Source organism: Anolis carolinensis, chromosome 1 (assembly GCF_035594765.1).
Source record: "Anolis carolinensis isolate JA03-04 chromosome 1, rAnoCar3.1.pri, whole genome shotgun sequence".
Classification (NCBI taxonomy): domain Eukaryota; kingdom Metazoa; phylum Chordata; class Lepidosauria; order Squamata; family Dactyloidae; genus Anolis; species Anolis carolinensis.
In genome coordinates, this window is record NC_085841.1 from 349,411,759 (window position 1) to 349,428,069 (window position 16,311).

Sequence of the window (16,311 nt, forward strand, 5' to 3'; positions counted from 1 at the left end):
CTCTGCAAACTCATAGTTTATGTATTAGGACTGGCTCTTCAGATAGTCAAACAATCATAGATTTGGAAGAAAACACAAGGACCATCCAGTCCAATCCCCTGCCAGATAGGAACATAAAATCAAAGCACCTCCAATAGATGGCCATCCATACTCAGCTTAAAAACCTCTAGAGATAGAAACTCCACCGCACTCCAAATCAGCATATTTCATTGCTGATGTAGGTGATTAGCTGCCATGTACCATTGGTATATGGTCCATTCCTTGAAATAAAAAGTAGACTTTTAAATTTTTTATTTTGGTTCTAAATCTTCCAAAATGTTTGCCTTTTAAATTATCTGGATTCAAAATCCCAGTAGATAGCAAATATGTCTATTGGGTTGATAATATGGATTGATTGGCAGAATTATTCATTAGTCTGCTGACAGGCTTAGCCCTACATGCTTATAGGAAAATTCAGCTTTCCTTTCTCAATTCCATATTGTGAAATTGGATTTTCTGGTAAATAGGATCTTTGGTTTAGGTTTTTCTTTCACCTTCTCTATTCTGTCATGCATTATGTCCCAGGGGTGGAGGTGGAGGGAATGTTCTGCATTAAAGTGGAATATTACTGTTTATTGATACTTATAAAACTAAAGCATTGATTTCCAGTCTTTGTTCCTCCATATGTTTTAGACTTCAACTTCCAGCATGTCTAAAAGTCAAGCTGGCTGGGGCTTTTGGGAGTTGAAGTCAAGAATACCTGGAAGAGCAAAGACTAGGAAGCATTGAAATAAGGGAATCTGTCTGTCTGTCTGTCTATTTATCTAGCTAGCTAGCTAGCTAGCTAGCTCAGAGCATAATTGGGGATTCATTTCACCCAGCATATTCTTTTTTTGAATGATTACCATCTGGCAGATGGTACAGGGTGACAAAGGTAAGGACAAACAGACCGAGAGACAGCTTTTATCCTAGAGTTGTAACTATATTGAACACCACGGCTTTGCCTAGATGTGTGGCATTGGAGGCTTTTTGGTGGGATGGGAGTGTGGAAAGATGGGTGTGTTGTGTTGTGTGCTGGGGAAAGCACTTAATTTTATTATACAATGTACAATGACAATAAAGCTATTCTATTATTTTTATCATCTGTGATTACTTGTGGTTGAAAATGATTGTCTTCCAAGGGTAGAGTCTTGGCTGTGGGCCTTTAAGTGGCTATGAAGACCGATTCTGGATCCAAATGGTCTTTCATAATGAGGACATGATTTCCAGGTAGAAGGCGGTCCCGACAAGGGTTTGCTTGACAAATCCTTATCTTCCTCTCAGCATATTTTCCCCTTTCACCCTATATTTGTACCTCCTCAAAAGTCCATAGCATCGTCGGTAACAGCTTACCTCCAATTATAGTTCTTGAGTGTCAGGTCTAACATTTCTCAGTGTTTATGCCACATTTTTAAAGGTAGCTTCAAGCCCATCTTTATATCCCTTTTGTTGTTCAGCAACATTCTCGTTTCTATTCTTGAGAATAGAATTGAGAATAAAGTCATTGCTTTGGAAGACGGTGATCACTCAGGCATTTGGACAGTGTGGCCAGTCCAGCGAAGTTGATGGTGGAGAATCATGGCTGCAACACTGGTGGATTTTGCTAATTCCGCAATGCTGACATTTGTCCGCCTGTCTTCCCAAAAGATTTGTAGGATTTTTCAAAGGCAAAGCTAATGGAATCTTTCCAGAAGTTGAGAGTGACATTCGTAGATGGTCCATGTTTTGCAGGCAAACATTCATAGAGTTGGAAGAACAATAGCTTTATAAAAAGCATCTTTGAATATAAAAAGTCTGTTAGTGTGTTCTAATAATAATATATTTCTTCATAAGCTGAAATAGGAATTGCCTTTTACCCATGACCATATCTACTTCTTACTTTCCTTTACATCTCTTTCTTAACTTTCTTTGCAGTGGGCCTAAATGAAATGTAGGCGTCTTCAACTAGGCATAGCTTCCTTTTTCACCTGGACCAGGAAACCATGATTACAAGCTTTGAAAGCAGCTGTTATCTTGGAAGAACAACAACTTCAAACCCTTTAACCGTAGTTTCCTGAGATGGATGAAATGGGCAGTTATAATTAATTGGAAGTTTCTGCATTTCATTCATGTGTGTATGAAGAGGGGGGGAAAAAAGGAAAATCCAGATGTTCAAGATTTTTCTGGTTGTTTATTAAGATATGATCATCCAGAGCCCCGGTGGTGAAGTGCATTAAAGCGCTGAGCTGCTGAACTTGCGGACCAAAAGGTCCCAGGTTCAAATCCCGGGAGCGGAATGAGCACCCGCTGTTAGCTCCAGCTCCTGCCAACCTAGCAGTTCGAAAACATGCAAATGTGAGTAGATCAATAGTTACCGCTCCGGCAGGAAGGTAACGGCGCTCCATGCAGTCATGCTGGCCACATGACCTTGGAGGTGTCTACGGGCAACGCCGGCTCTTCGGCTTAGAAATGGAGATGAGCACCAACCCCCAGAGTCAGTCACGACTGGACTTATTGTCAGGAGAAAACATTTACCTTTACCTTTACCTTTACCTTCATCCAGACAAAGTCTCTCTGCATATTGAAAAGTCTTGTGTTTTATTTGCACAGGCAAAATTAAAAAAAATCTCATATGCATCAGTTTTTGAGGCTTAGATATTCTTGCCTGAAAGTAGTCTGTATCTTTCACACCTTTTATGTTTGCAAGCAAATATCACATTTCAATTTTTGTAGTTGTTGCTGCAGGCAATAAGTAACAGTTTACATTGGATGACGGAGTGTTTATAATAAATATCAACTGCTTGATTCCGTGTTAACTCTGTGTATGTGTTGCCCAAAGATTCAGAATGGAAATGGTTCCAAGTAGAAATTGGTTGTAACAACCCTTTCCTGTCCTTCTTGGTTCTCCTTCCTCTTCATCCTTCATGTTCAATGGCAGCAGATTGGTGACAAAATCTCAATCTGATTCACATGAGATTACTGTATAGGTTTTGGTTCCTAGGAAAGCTCTATGAAGATGTGCCTGAGTCTAGATTTTCATTAATTCAGTGCTTTTGCAGAGCAGGAATATTGATTCAAAATAGTCGGAGAGCCTGTTGCTATGGAGATGATGATTCCAGTTGTACAGTTTGGTGAAGGGGCCAAGCTGGCACACGTATGTTTTGCATTCATAAACTACATTCAACTGTGGGTTTAGCATGTGCTCGGTTTGGCAGTTGCGAGCCACCTTGAATAAACTTTGGAAGGGCAGATTATGAATGTTTGCAACAAATCTCTGAGATAACATTGTGAAGCAAAAACAAAACAAGCCGAGATCTTTCTGGTTTGATTGCTAATCAACTAGGGTATTTCCTTTTATAAAAAGAAATCAGTAATGAAGCCATTTTGTCTGAAAACACGTCTGTCTTTAGAGTTGCATCTTTCAATTTGGAAGGACTTGCATCATACACACAACCACTATTCTTATTCTCAGATATTTCTTCAGCTATTTCTTCATTACAATTGGATCAGTGCTTGCTTTCATCAGCACAGATATCTTAAAACAGTTTTCTTCGGCGTTTAGAAGTCCTGAACTAAAGTCCTCATCATTCCCAGTCATAAAGTCAGTGGATGTTCTGTTTAGGGATAATGGCAGATTTAATCCAATGCATTTGGAGTGTACCAAGTTGGGAAGGTTGATTTAATTATCCTTGTGTGTTAATTGTTACTATCCTCCAGTCTGTTATTAATGTTTAACTTAGTTATGTCATTGTCTAATGTTTGGTGCTGTCTTTATTATTATTTTGATGTGGATGTTGGGATTTGGGTGGTTTTGGTTAGTTTATTCTTTGTTCAGTATTGTACGGCATTGAATATTTGCTGCATTGAATGTTTGGGTCCCCACGGGGAGATAGGGTGGGATATAAATAAAGTATTATTATTATTTATTAAAACTATAACAGTCAAACAGAGGTCAACAGACACACAGAAGACCAAAGGGACTTTCACTTGTGTTTTCTAGCTAGACTCTTTTAATACTGGAACTAGAACTAGCTAATAGTGAGAGAAAATTGATCTGAAAGTACGACTACTTTGTTTGATGCCAATGCTGGGATTTAGGGAACAATGAATATGTTCTTATGTTCTGTAGCCTTTTAAATGCATTTCTGTTCTTCCTGAATTTACTCTACGCTGTTTCAATTTTCTACTGGTAGGTTTGAAATTTTTATTATCATGCTATTAATACTCCCTGGAAACTCCTCTGGGAATTAAAAGGATAGAAATTGATCATATACATAAAATAAATAAAGAGATATTTGGATACACCTACACTCTCTCCTTCCTCCAGATAAGTATATTAGGGAATAGATGCCCTGCCATATTTTCTTGCAAATAGGGTGCTAGCATTGCAAAGGATCTTTCTCTCTGAATTAAACAGGTATCAAACCTTTATAATTTTGCAGTACAGATAACACTGCACAGAATTTGAAGGAAGGAAGTGCAAATAATTACTTACTTATAATTAAGCTCATTTCCTCAATGTTTACCTAAATTAATTGCAACCCAAGGAGATAGCGAGGGCATGCAATTCCATGTCTCTTCATGAATTTGAGTGCCATTGTATGGTAATTGGCTTAAAGCACCTGGGTTCATGTTTTAGTTCCTCTCCCAAAGCTCACTATTTGGATTTGAGGGGTTGAATGCCACCTGGAAGGAATAGTAGGATATGCATGTAATTAATATAAAGATATTTTAATGACATCATTTAATCATTTAGACTGGTGTGATTTGATACATACGAGGCTTATCCAGACGTTCAGTACGTTTTGGAATTAAAAATAAACAAAGTATAGGAGAAAACATTTACCATATTCAGTTGAAAGCCAGACCCAAATACTAGTTCTCACCCTAGTCCCCACTGAATTCTAGGTAGTTATCATAGCGATAAAAGTGTTTGAAAAGCCCCCCCCCCCCATGATTCCCGCCTGGCTTGCGTCCTGAACCAGGCTGGTTTCCCTTCTCTCAGCTGTCAAATGGTGCGCTCAGCTTTCCGCACGAACTTCCTCGATCACTCTTTTGTTTTGCAGTTGCTTGCAAGGAAGGTTTTTTGGGACAGGAAAGGTGTGCTTCTTGCAAAACCTTAGAAGAGCACCTTCTTTGCAAGCATCTGCAAAACAAAAGAGCGATTGAGGAAGTTCGTGCGGAAAGCTGAGCGCACCATTTGACAGCTGAAAGAAGGGAAACCAGCCTGGTTCAGGACGCAAGCCAGGCGGGAATCTTGGGGGGGGGGGGGGGAGGGCTTTTCAAACACTTTTATCGCTATGATAACTACCTAGAATTCAGTGGGGACTAGGGTGAGAACTAGTATTTGGGTCTGGCTTTCAACTGAATATGGTAAATGTTTTCTCCTATACTTTGTTTATTTTTAATTCCAAAACGTACTGAACTTTCTGGATAACCCTCGTATTTCTCTGTCTGTTGGTATATGATGATTCCCCTAGACATATGTATAATTTGTGCAGGTAATCAGATACTCTGCCCAGTTCTCAAGCGTGACACTTTAAATATGGGTCACATGTTGTTCTTTGCATCAGAATATTTTTTCATACCAAAATGAACACATTTAGTACAGATATCCACACTGCATAATTGCTTGTTTTCAAAATAGCAAATTAGTGAAGGTTGGTTTAACCAGTGCCCTCTTAACAGTTGCTACACAAATAATTAAGGTTGTTTTTGCCTTGGACTTGCAATACAAAAAAAAAAGAAAAAAAAGAAAAGGAAAATAATGATTTATATAATATTGACTTGGGATGTTGAGAAAGTATGCCACTTTCAGTAGATCAGAAACCTATAAATATCTTAAAGGTCAACTGAATAAAATTCTTACCACTGTCTGCTTCCTGTATAGCAAAAGCCATTCCTGTAGCATTCTGGTACAATACCTGAGTCACAAATGGGGATTTAACAATTATATTATATACAATCCTATCTGTAGTTGGACTGATAAGCAAAGTGCCTGTATGCTGGAAACATAAAGTTTGTGTGTAAACCAACTGTGTTACTTTTAAAGAAGTCGGTTTATTTTATATTATATAAACTACAGCCCAATATTAGAATGAAAGAGATTGACAACAAATACCAGGGGCTACATTTCAGGCTATTTTTCAGAGGAAGGAACTAGAAAAATCTCCCCTGTATATTCCTCGGTGAATAAAACCCTATGGAATTCATGGGGCCACCTTAAATCAACAGGGAACTTAAAGGTGTACACAGATACACATGTTGGAAATGGAAATCTTGAATTAGGTGGCTAGTTAAACTTGTGGTCCGCTTTGCTCAGAACTTTGTATATCTGATAATTCACATCTGACAATGCATCTTTGGAGATCACAATTACAATCAGCTCTTCTAGTTCAATGGAGACTATAATTATGCAGCATGCATCAGTTGAGGCTCTTTATAAATAAATATTACTTTGCATTAATAATATCTTTTGAAAAGAGGAGAGTCCTTATTAAGTTTGTGAGTGATAAAGAATGTGGAGAGGCACCCAACACATTGGAAAATAGGAACAGAATTCAAAGTTTAGTTGATAAACTAGAAAAATAAGTGGAATTTAATAGAATGAAATTCAGCAAAAACAAATGAAAAATTCTACATTTTGGTCAAAAAATTAAAATGTATAGGTATAGGAATACTTGGCTTTACAGTTCTACATCTAGAAGGGATTATTGGATTATTGTTGATGATAAATTGAACCAGACCCATCAGTGTGGCCCTGCATCAAATAAGGCAAGTAATGTTTTAGATTGCATTAACCTAGCCATGGCTTCCAAGTGAAGGAATGTAATGGCTCCACTATACTTTGCACTTGTCAAACCTCATCTGAGCACCTCATTAAGATCATCTCAAGAAGATCAAAGTCACTAACATAATTTTTGAGGGATTGGGAGCCCTGATTGACTTTTGCAGAACAAAGAGAATGCCATGGGTTGTAATCATTAAAGTAGACTTTCAGTTAACCGGCACCCATGGGGATTGGTAGATTCCAAATAGTTTCTGGTTATTTGAGAAGTCTGGTTAACTGGGAATCTAACATGTTAAAAGTAGTAGGAGTGTATGATATATTTTTAACTGATGAAGTAAGATTTTATGTATATAGACATAACTATCATAAGAAAAGATGGAATTTATTTTTATTTTTTTCTGTTTCTAACTGTTCTGCTTTCATTTTCTTCTTTTTTTTCTTTATGCATATCTACATATATGTTTTTCTCCAACTGAACCTCAGAGCTTCAGTTTCTTTCTTTTCTTTCCCAACTTGATTTCCCAGTTGTCCCTGCATTTTCATTGCTTTTGCTGCTGCTTCCAGTTCTAGTTTTGCTCATGACTCCATTAATAGAAAATGTACAAAGCTAAGTTTGCTGAAACTTTCTCAGAGCTGGGCCTCATAGACCATCTATTCCAGGGCAGATTTTATCCCTAGTAAGAAGAATCCCACCAGAACAGAGTTCATGAAAAATTTATAAACAGCACATGATCATGGTTTAACTGGATACCTTATTCCTCCTGCTGATTTTTAGAGATAATGCCTGAATATGAAGGTTGCATGTTGTAACTATATGGTCGTTCACTATTCCCTGATTTTTCCACTTTGATATGGATCATTTGCCTATATAACTGACACTGGAGAGAGTGGTGAAGGCGTATTCTAAAATAGGTAGATAATATGTATAAATACTGCCCATTTTGTATTAATAGTTTGTGATGAAACTCTCATTAGCAGTCTGGATACTTGGTTGAATTGTGTTAACAATCCAAAGGAATAAAATATCCTGACATCCTTTATTAATGGCTGCTTATTCCATCAAACACAACATGATTCCAGTTTGATGTCTATTATTTATTATTTTTCTATTGACAGAAGGTATTTTTACTCAGCCAGGAATTAAAGCTTCGCACATGTACAGATTGTGGAGCATATGTTTGCCTTGTGCTTGGCAGAGATAATATGTCACCTGTGGTTTCTTCCTCCCTCCACCCATTAAAATAAAATAAAATAAAATCATTTAAATATATCAGGGAACGTATGTGAAAGTCATTTGAGCTATAGTCCTGTATTATCCTATTTCCAAGTAAACTCTTTTCGAGTCAGAAGAATTTATCTCTCCATTGACATGTATATATTGTTGTATTGTTGCTCAACTTGTTCCATCTTGGTGAAATGAACTGAGTAACAGCACAAGTTGGAAGTTTTAAAACTGAACTTGTAGTTATTTTAATATTGTTGTTTTGAGAGTAGACCACTTGATTTTATTATAAGTGTGTTTTACAATGATTGTGATTTTTAATGCCTTTTAAATTTATTTGTGTGTTTTTGTATTTGATATTACTGTATGCTGGTTTTATATCTGTAAGCTGCCCCGAGTCCCTCTGGGGAGATGGTGGTGGGGTACAAAAATAAAATAATAATAATAATAATAATAATAATAATAATAATAATAATAATAATTATTATTATTATTCACATTGAGCATTCTTGAGTAGATGGCCAGTTAAACCATACTTGAAATAACGAAAGGCTTGTACCATCTAGTTGACTCTGACTTCTGGTGACCTAAGAAAAATCTATCATGGGGTTTCCTTGGCAATATTTATTCAGAGCGGAAGGACATGCCATTGCCTTCCTCTAAGACTCAGAAAGTATGATTTGCTCAAGGTCACTCAAAGGGTTTCCAGGACTGAGCTGGGATTCAAACTCTCATCTTGAATCATGCATTTTTTTAAAAAAAAAATACAGGACAATTCAAATGCTAATTTGAATTAGAAAGTTGGTTGTACATTTGAGTAAGTGTATATATTTTCTTTTAAGTTGAAGTAACTATAATTCTTCCAAAGTATAGATTGTAGTGGTCTAGAAGTACATTTTTAAGAGGTCGAATCCACTTTGTACCACCTTTCTCATTATTGTGAAATGATTTGTTACAGAAGGAACTTAAAACGTTTCCTGAAATGTAGGTCACATTTTTATGTTCCAGAATCTTCAATCAGAAATCAATCTAACATGCGCAGTTCGAACTTTTTCTTTGGAAGTTCCTCATTAGATCTTGGTGATGCAGTCTGTAATAATGAAAACTATTTTAAAAAATCTTTCTTCTCTCACTGCGTATGCGTACGTGCGTGTATTTAAGAGTATATCGATATAATACTTGCAAATGCTGATGCGGCCTTTCCTTCTTTTATTTTTCTAGTGAGGATGAAATGGAAGAAACAAATGGAACTAACCCTATTGACATTGAGGTTGAACAAAACAAGGAGAGCAAAAAAGAGGTATTTTTCTAATAGTGCTTTCACATATCAGTTTATAAAACATAAAACCAAAATGAAACAAAACCCAATGTGTTTCATGCTAGGTTTCAATTGCGATATCTCTAGCTGTTGTTTTGTTAGTACCAATAACCATATTTGTATATTTAATATATTTTTGCACATTTGAAAAACATGCCTTGAATAACCAAAACTGTTTATGCTTCTCAGGTTCATTCAGAGTCAATCATTCCATGCTGTTTGTTGAACCATGCCACCTCCATGTATTCAATTTTGATCCCATTTCGAAGCTCTGTGATGTTTTAGGCTAATAGCATTGGCTAACCTAGAAGCCTTTAGGAATTTAAAGTTTCATTTCATCAGGGCTGAGACCTGAACGCCTGCTTCCAATAGTTGTTTGTTGCTTTTCCTTGGTTGTTTATTCCACATAAGATACATTTTTATATGCAATGTGTAAAAGGTCAGTGTATATATTTGGGCAGGGACCCTTTGCATTATTTAGCAAGTAGATGTGGACTTCCAGTTGCTTTTAGTTTTTAATAAAAAAGTGATCATTAGTAGTCCATGCAGTCCTTACCAGAGGTAAAACATTGGCTCCGAGACCCACTGAAGTTCTTCCTTGCAGAATATTGTCTCTGCTTTATCTTTAGCATTTATGGAAAAGGAGGGAGGGAATACATTTTGAGGGAGAGCAGCATCCATTTTCTCATCATTTAGACTCATAGAACCATAGAATTGGAAGAGACCCCAAGGGCCACCCAGTCCAGCCTATTCTGCGATGTAGGAAAATATGATCAATGCATCCTTGACAGATGGCCATCCAATTACTGTTTAAAAACCTCCAAAGAAAAAGACTCCGCCACTCGCTCTAAGACAGAGCTTTCCACACTGTGTTGCGACATGTTAGTATGTCGGCTATAGTGCATAGGTGCGTCGCACTAACGTAATGAGAAACCTCAGAGTCTATGTGAAGTCAGCAATAAATCACATATTTTAAAAAATATTAATGCGAGGTTTTCCCGAGATAAATTGTGTCCACATACATTTTGTTATTGCAATTTAAATGTGTGTCCATGTATCTTATAAGGGGTTGGCTTTACCTCCAGTTTGTTGGTAAAATAAATCACTGTGTTGTGAAATGATGCATGGCTCAAAGGTGTGTCACCAACATGAAAATTTTGGAAAGCTTGGCTCTGAGGACTCTCTCCCACTGTGTTCAGAGGCATGGCTGGTGGGAACACAGGAGATGGTCTTCTCTGTGGCTGCTCCCACACTTATCATAGAATCATAGAATAGTAGAGTTGGAAGAGACCTCATGGGCCATCCAGTCCAACCCCCTGTGAAGAAGCAGGAAATCACATTTAAAGCACCCCCGACAGATGGCCATCCAGCCTCTGCTTAAAAGCCTCCAAAGAAGGAGCCTCCACCACAGCCCGGGGGAGAGAGTTCCACTGTCGAACAGCCCTCACTGTGAGGAAGTTCTTCCTGATGTTCAGGTGGAATATCCTTTCCTGTAGTTTAAAGCCATTGTTCCACGTCCTAGTCTCCAGAGCAGCAGCAAACAAGCTCGCTCGCTCGCTCCTCCCTGTGACTTCCCCTCACATATTTGTACATGGCTATCATGTCTCCTCTCAGCCTTCTCTTCTGCAGGCTAAACATACCCAGCTCTTTAAAACTTCTTTGAAACTTGCTCTAAAGGGAAGGTAGGATAGCTTGATCTTTGTGTCCTTTCTTCAGCAGGTTAGGACCTTTTGTTTCTAGCGAGCTTTTGGAAATTGATTTTGACAAAAAATGTTTTTTATGATGTTGTATTACTTTTGATCTGTTTTAAAATAAGATTATAGCTGGTCTTTCTATTTCATACTATTATTTTGTGTGTGTTTTAACTACACTTGGCCCTCCACATTGGTAGGCTTGACTTTTGCAGATTTAATTATCTGTGGATTTGATTAATATGTTATTCCTAGGAATCTCCCCAGCACAATTCTGTGGTTCGCTTCTACCAGAAGTTGTGCTGGAGGACCTAAAGATTCCTAGAACGAGCACTTCTCTAGACATTTGTGGGTCCTCCAATGGGATTCTGTGGTGAACTGCAAGTAGAGGTTGACTAGAGAGTTGTGCTGGAGGGCCTAGAAATTCCTAGAAAAGTGTTCTTTTTAAAATTTTGTGGTTTTTCCACCATCCCAGGTAACTGTATATAGGTTTCGCTGTATTCTGGGAGAAAGGCAGAACATGAAATGATGGATAGATGGGTCACTGGGTAGGGAGAGAGAGAGATTTTAATATAATAATATACAAAAATTGTGTTGCATATGGATCCGAGGACACACAAGAGTGACATTATCAAAATATTTGTATTTGGCTCATAGCCAGTTCAAAGGAAATTGTGAGCTGTGTTATAAATATGGTGCTATGTTTACTGATCCTGCAGACAGCTCTTCAGCTTGTGATAAATCAGAACAGACCTGCTCTGGGTGACACTGTTAAAGGAAAACCGAGCTGGGCTCCCTATGTAAGTGAGCCTGACACCTCTGTGTCTGGTGCAGCTTTGTTTGCACACTCAGGATTCATGCTGACAGATCGGAGATTCGTATGAATGCATTCAGTCCTCCCTGGAGCCACAGCTGCAGATCTGGAGAGATGGAGCGAGCTGAATGCTGCCCTTCAGGCATGTATTGTGGCCTGCCAGGCATTTGACAACTGTGCTAAGGGCTGCAAAACCAAGCCCCTCTGAGTCTTTTCATTCATGGATGGCAAACTGTTTTCAATCCAGTAGGTTGCAAAGGATACGAAGGCTTGTAGTCACAGAGCCATTTTGCCAGAGAATGTTTAAGATTATAAATGATCCCTCCCTCAATGCAGTCCTGCTTTTAGACTGCTTATCAACATATTGAACTTCCTACACTGGACATATTGCAGGCGAGGGCTTCTTAAACAAACCCTTTCTTCTGAGAAATTTTTATGTGACCCCAGGTATAAAGGTATATAAAATAGGTATACAAATCAAACATTTACTTATAATAAATTAGCATTTACAAGGCTTGCTAAACAAGCTGGTTTTTTTAAATGAAATACAGCTGAAACATCTTCTGTAGCGTCAACTATAAACACTGCACATTGTTGAAACAGAGTTGAGTAAATGGGTGGCTTTCAGAAATCTTTTGCTCTTGCGAAATTTTTCATGATTCCAACATTGGTAGGGACCCTCAGTTTAAGAAGCAGTTTTGTAGATTATGACCATGGTCGTGATATATTTATTTATACCACACTTTTCCGCCCAGGGCCGGGACATAAAACACATAATAAAAAAGCAATACAATAGCTTTCCCTTTCATTAGACTGAGATAAACAGCTGCAGCTTCTCCTGGTTTGTGTCTTCTTCATTGATAATCTTTGCCTTTTATACCATCTGATGCCACTTTTCATCTTAGAAATTTTGGAGGGTACACAGAAAAAAGTACATGTGTACACAGCAAGTAACAAATTTAGATTTTGATCAGTTTTCATGCAATAAATTTGAGGCCCAGAGGAAATTTTCATTTGTAGAGGCAAAAATTGTATTTAGGTGACAATGCTCTCATTTTGCCTGGTCTGTACCCACATCCCTGCATAGAAATGTCCTATGAAAGTTTGGGTTTGCAATTCAGAAAAGTGTATTTAGACTCTTCAGCCAGAGACCTCTAGTGCCTTCGTCTACTATTAGTCTAAGAATTTCATAAAATGCAGCCATGGCAGTTGCAAAGAAGAATTACTATGTCACACAATTTCTCTTCTTGGATTTTAAATGTGATTTCCTAATTGGTTCTATCATAAAAACATGGAAAACCTTATTAAACTGCAAAAACTGCAGAACATCCTGCAGCACATTTTGCTATAGTTTTTCAATATCTCATCGAGTCCCAACCAATTCAACAAATGTGTTGTCAAAGGCTTTCATGGCCGGAATCACATGGTTGTTGTGTGTTTTCCGGGCTGTATGGCCATGTTCCAGAAGTATTCTTTCCTGATGTTTCACAACCTCTGAGGATGTCTGTCATAGATGTGGGCGAAACATAAGGAGAAAATACTTCTGGAACATGGCCATACAGCCCGGAAAACACACAACAACCCCAATTCAACATAGTTTGTGACAGCCATGAAAATGAAGTTTCTGGGGTATAACCACTACTTTCAAAGTAAGTACCTCACAATTAAGCAGGAAATAACATTTTCAAACCAGGAACAATTTTTTTCAAATTTTATTACATAGTGTTATAGCACTATAATGGGCATTGTGAAATCTCATAGCCATGAAACTTCTGCCTGACCTTGACTAGTCATTCCCATCTCAGCTTAAACTACCTTACAGTTTTGGTTTTTGGATAAAATTGGGAAAGTCATGTATGTTTTTAAAAAATTTATTGGAAGAGAGTTATAATACCATTGTACTGAATAAATTGATAAGATGACCTTTGTTTTTGATACGACACCTGATTGATGCTGGATTCTGGAAGCAACTCCCCTGTTGCTTGTTCTTTTTTTTTGTTTTACATATTCCTTTCATAATTGCATACAATTAATTTCTTCAGTGGCAGGTGGATACATTTATCTGATACACCTAACGAGGTACCTCTGGAAGAAGCTTCCACTTTGGGAATGTACTGTGACACTGAGTGGTAATTAAAAACAGATTTAATCGAGATCAAATTCAGTTAAACTCTCTAGCTGCCAAATCCTTAGTCTAGGGCATTTAGGTGGCATTGCTGTCCCCATATCTACTTTGGGAGCAATATTATAGGGACCAATAACATCATCCACATTATCCAAGGAACATTGCCTTTAAATTAATTAAATTCAGGACAGTAAATAAAGAACAACACTCAAAAACATGGGAATTCCAGATACGAAACAATCAGGGCCAGTTAACACCTCCCAACAAAGGATTCCCCCAGGCAGGAAGAAGTGAAGCTTTGAACCTGCAAAGCTATTCAATACTAATCAAGCCGGCCATTTGCAACATTCACACTTGTCTCATTCAGAAAAGAGTTCTGTCTCCCACCCCAAACATTTCACAGATATATAAACCCCAGGCATCTGAGGATGCCTGCCATAGATGTGGGTGAAATGATAGGAGAGAATGCTTCTGGAACATGACCATACAGCCTGGAAAACTCACAGCAACCCAACATTACCTTGTTCTTCCTTCAGTGTGGTATATACCATCATATGTCAGTTTTCTGTATCGGACAAACAGGACAGTCCCTACAAAAAAGGATAAATGGACACAAATCTGACATTAGAAATTCCAACCCTCCCCCCCAAAAAATCAGTCATGGAACATTTCAACCTTCCTAGTAAGGGATTTACAGGTTGCAGACCTTGAACAAGGAAATTAGAAAGACTAGAAAGAGAAACAGGTGAACTGAATTATATTCATATATTCCAATGCATTAGCAGATGTATGAACAAAAACTGTGCCTTCAAGGCTCATTGCATATATATTCATCCAAGAATCCTTGCTATTGGAAGTATAACAAAAATAATCCACTAATAGTATTAAACCCAGAGAACCTGACTTGTGGTGAGCAGATAAATTACTTTCCCACATTAACACTAACTTATCACTGTAAAGATCTGTTAAGAAATGTATCGCCTTGCACAGCAAGGGGCATGATTTACATCTTTCTGCACCCTGTTACGTTCTATCCATCTCCCATAATGATATAAATATCCATTATACCTGAGGCTTTGATATCACTCCATGCTGCATCTGAACACGTTTATGTCCATGAAAGCTAAAATAAAAACTACTATCGCAATGCAATAGCATGGCTATTGTTTTGAAAACTACAGTAGGTGTGTATTGCAGTGTTATGGTGACAACAACTTTTTTGACCCCGAACAGTCCCCCTATTCATCACAGAATCTTGTGTTAGCTCCTCCTCTTCTCTTTCTTACAAGATTAGTCTTTGTAATCCAGACTGTTTTTTTTAAAGACCTCCTGTGTTAAGGGATTCTAGATTTGTTTTAAACAGGACTGGCAATCCCAAGTATTCCACATCATTTGGGTGCATCAATTTGTTGTTCAATCACACAGTCATTTCCGACTATTTGTGACCACATGGACCAGTCCACGCCAGGGCTCCCTGTTGGCTGTCGCCGCCCCCCAGTTCCTTCAAGGTCAAGCCAGTCACTTCAAGGATCACATCCATCCATCTCGCCCTTGGTCGGCCTCTCTTCCTTTTTCCTTCCATTTTCCGAAGCATCATGATCTTTTCCAAGCTTTCCTGATGTGGCCAAAATACTTCAACTTTGTCTCTAATATCCTTCTTTTCAGTGAGCAGCTGGGCATTATTTCCTGGAGGTTGGACTGGTTGGATCTTCTTGCGGTCCAAGGCACTCTCAGAATTTTCCTCCAGCACCAAAGTTCAAAAGCATCTATCTTCCTTCGCTCAGCCTTCCTTATGGTCCAGCTCTTGCATCCATAGGTTACTATGGGGAATGCCATTGCTTTGACCTTGCGGACCTTCGTTGCCAGTGCGATGCCTCTGCTTTTCACTATTTTATCGAGGTTGGCCATTGCTCTCCTCCCAAGAAGTAGATGTCTTCTGATTTCCTGGCTGCAGTCGCCATCTGCAGTGATCTTCGTGCCTAGAAATATAAAGTCTGTCACTGCCTCCACGTTTTCTCTCTCTGTTTGCCAGTTATCAATCAGTCTGGTTGCCATAATCTTGGTTTTCTTGATGTTTAACTGCAACTCAGCTTTTGCAGTTTCTTCTTTCACCTTGGTGATAAGGCTCTTCTGCTCCTCCTCACTTTCAGCCATCAGAGTGGTATCATCTGCATATCTAAGGTTGTTAATGTTTCTTCCAGAAATTTTAACTCCAGCCTTGGAATCATCAAGCCCCGCACATTGCATGATGTGTTCTGCATACAAGTTGAATAGGGAGGGTGAAAGTATGCAGCCCTGCCGTACTCCTTTCCCAGTCTGTTGGTCCGTGATCTGTTCTTACTGTGGCTACTTGG

At 38.4% G+C, this 16,311-nt stretch overlaps 1 protein-coding gene across 2 annotated transcripts in view; it reads left to right on the forward strand.

The window, feature by feature from the left end:
* Positions 1-16,311, forward strand: part of rcor1 (REST corepressor 1) — a 173,636-nt gene that overhangs the window by 125,592 nt on the left and 31,733 nt on the right. For both annotated transcript variants that reach the window (XM_003224059.4, XM_008115749.3), the window contains exon 7: positions 9,231-9,309. In XM_003224059.4, coding sequence (XP_003224107.2) covers positions 9,231-9,309 — 79 coding nt within the window. The remainder of the gene's footprint in view (positions 1-9,230; positions 9,310-16,311) is intronic.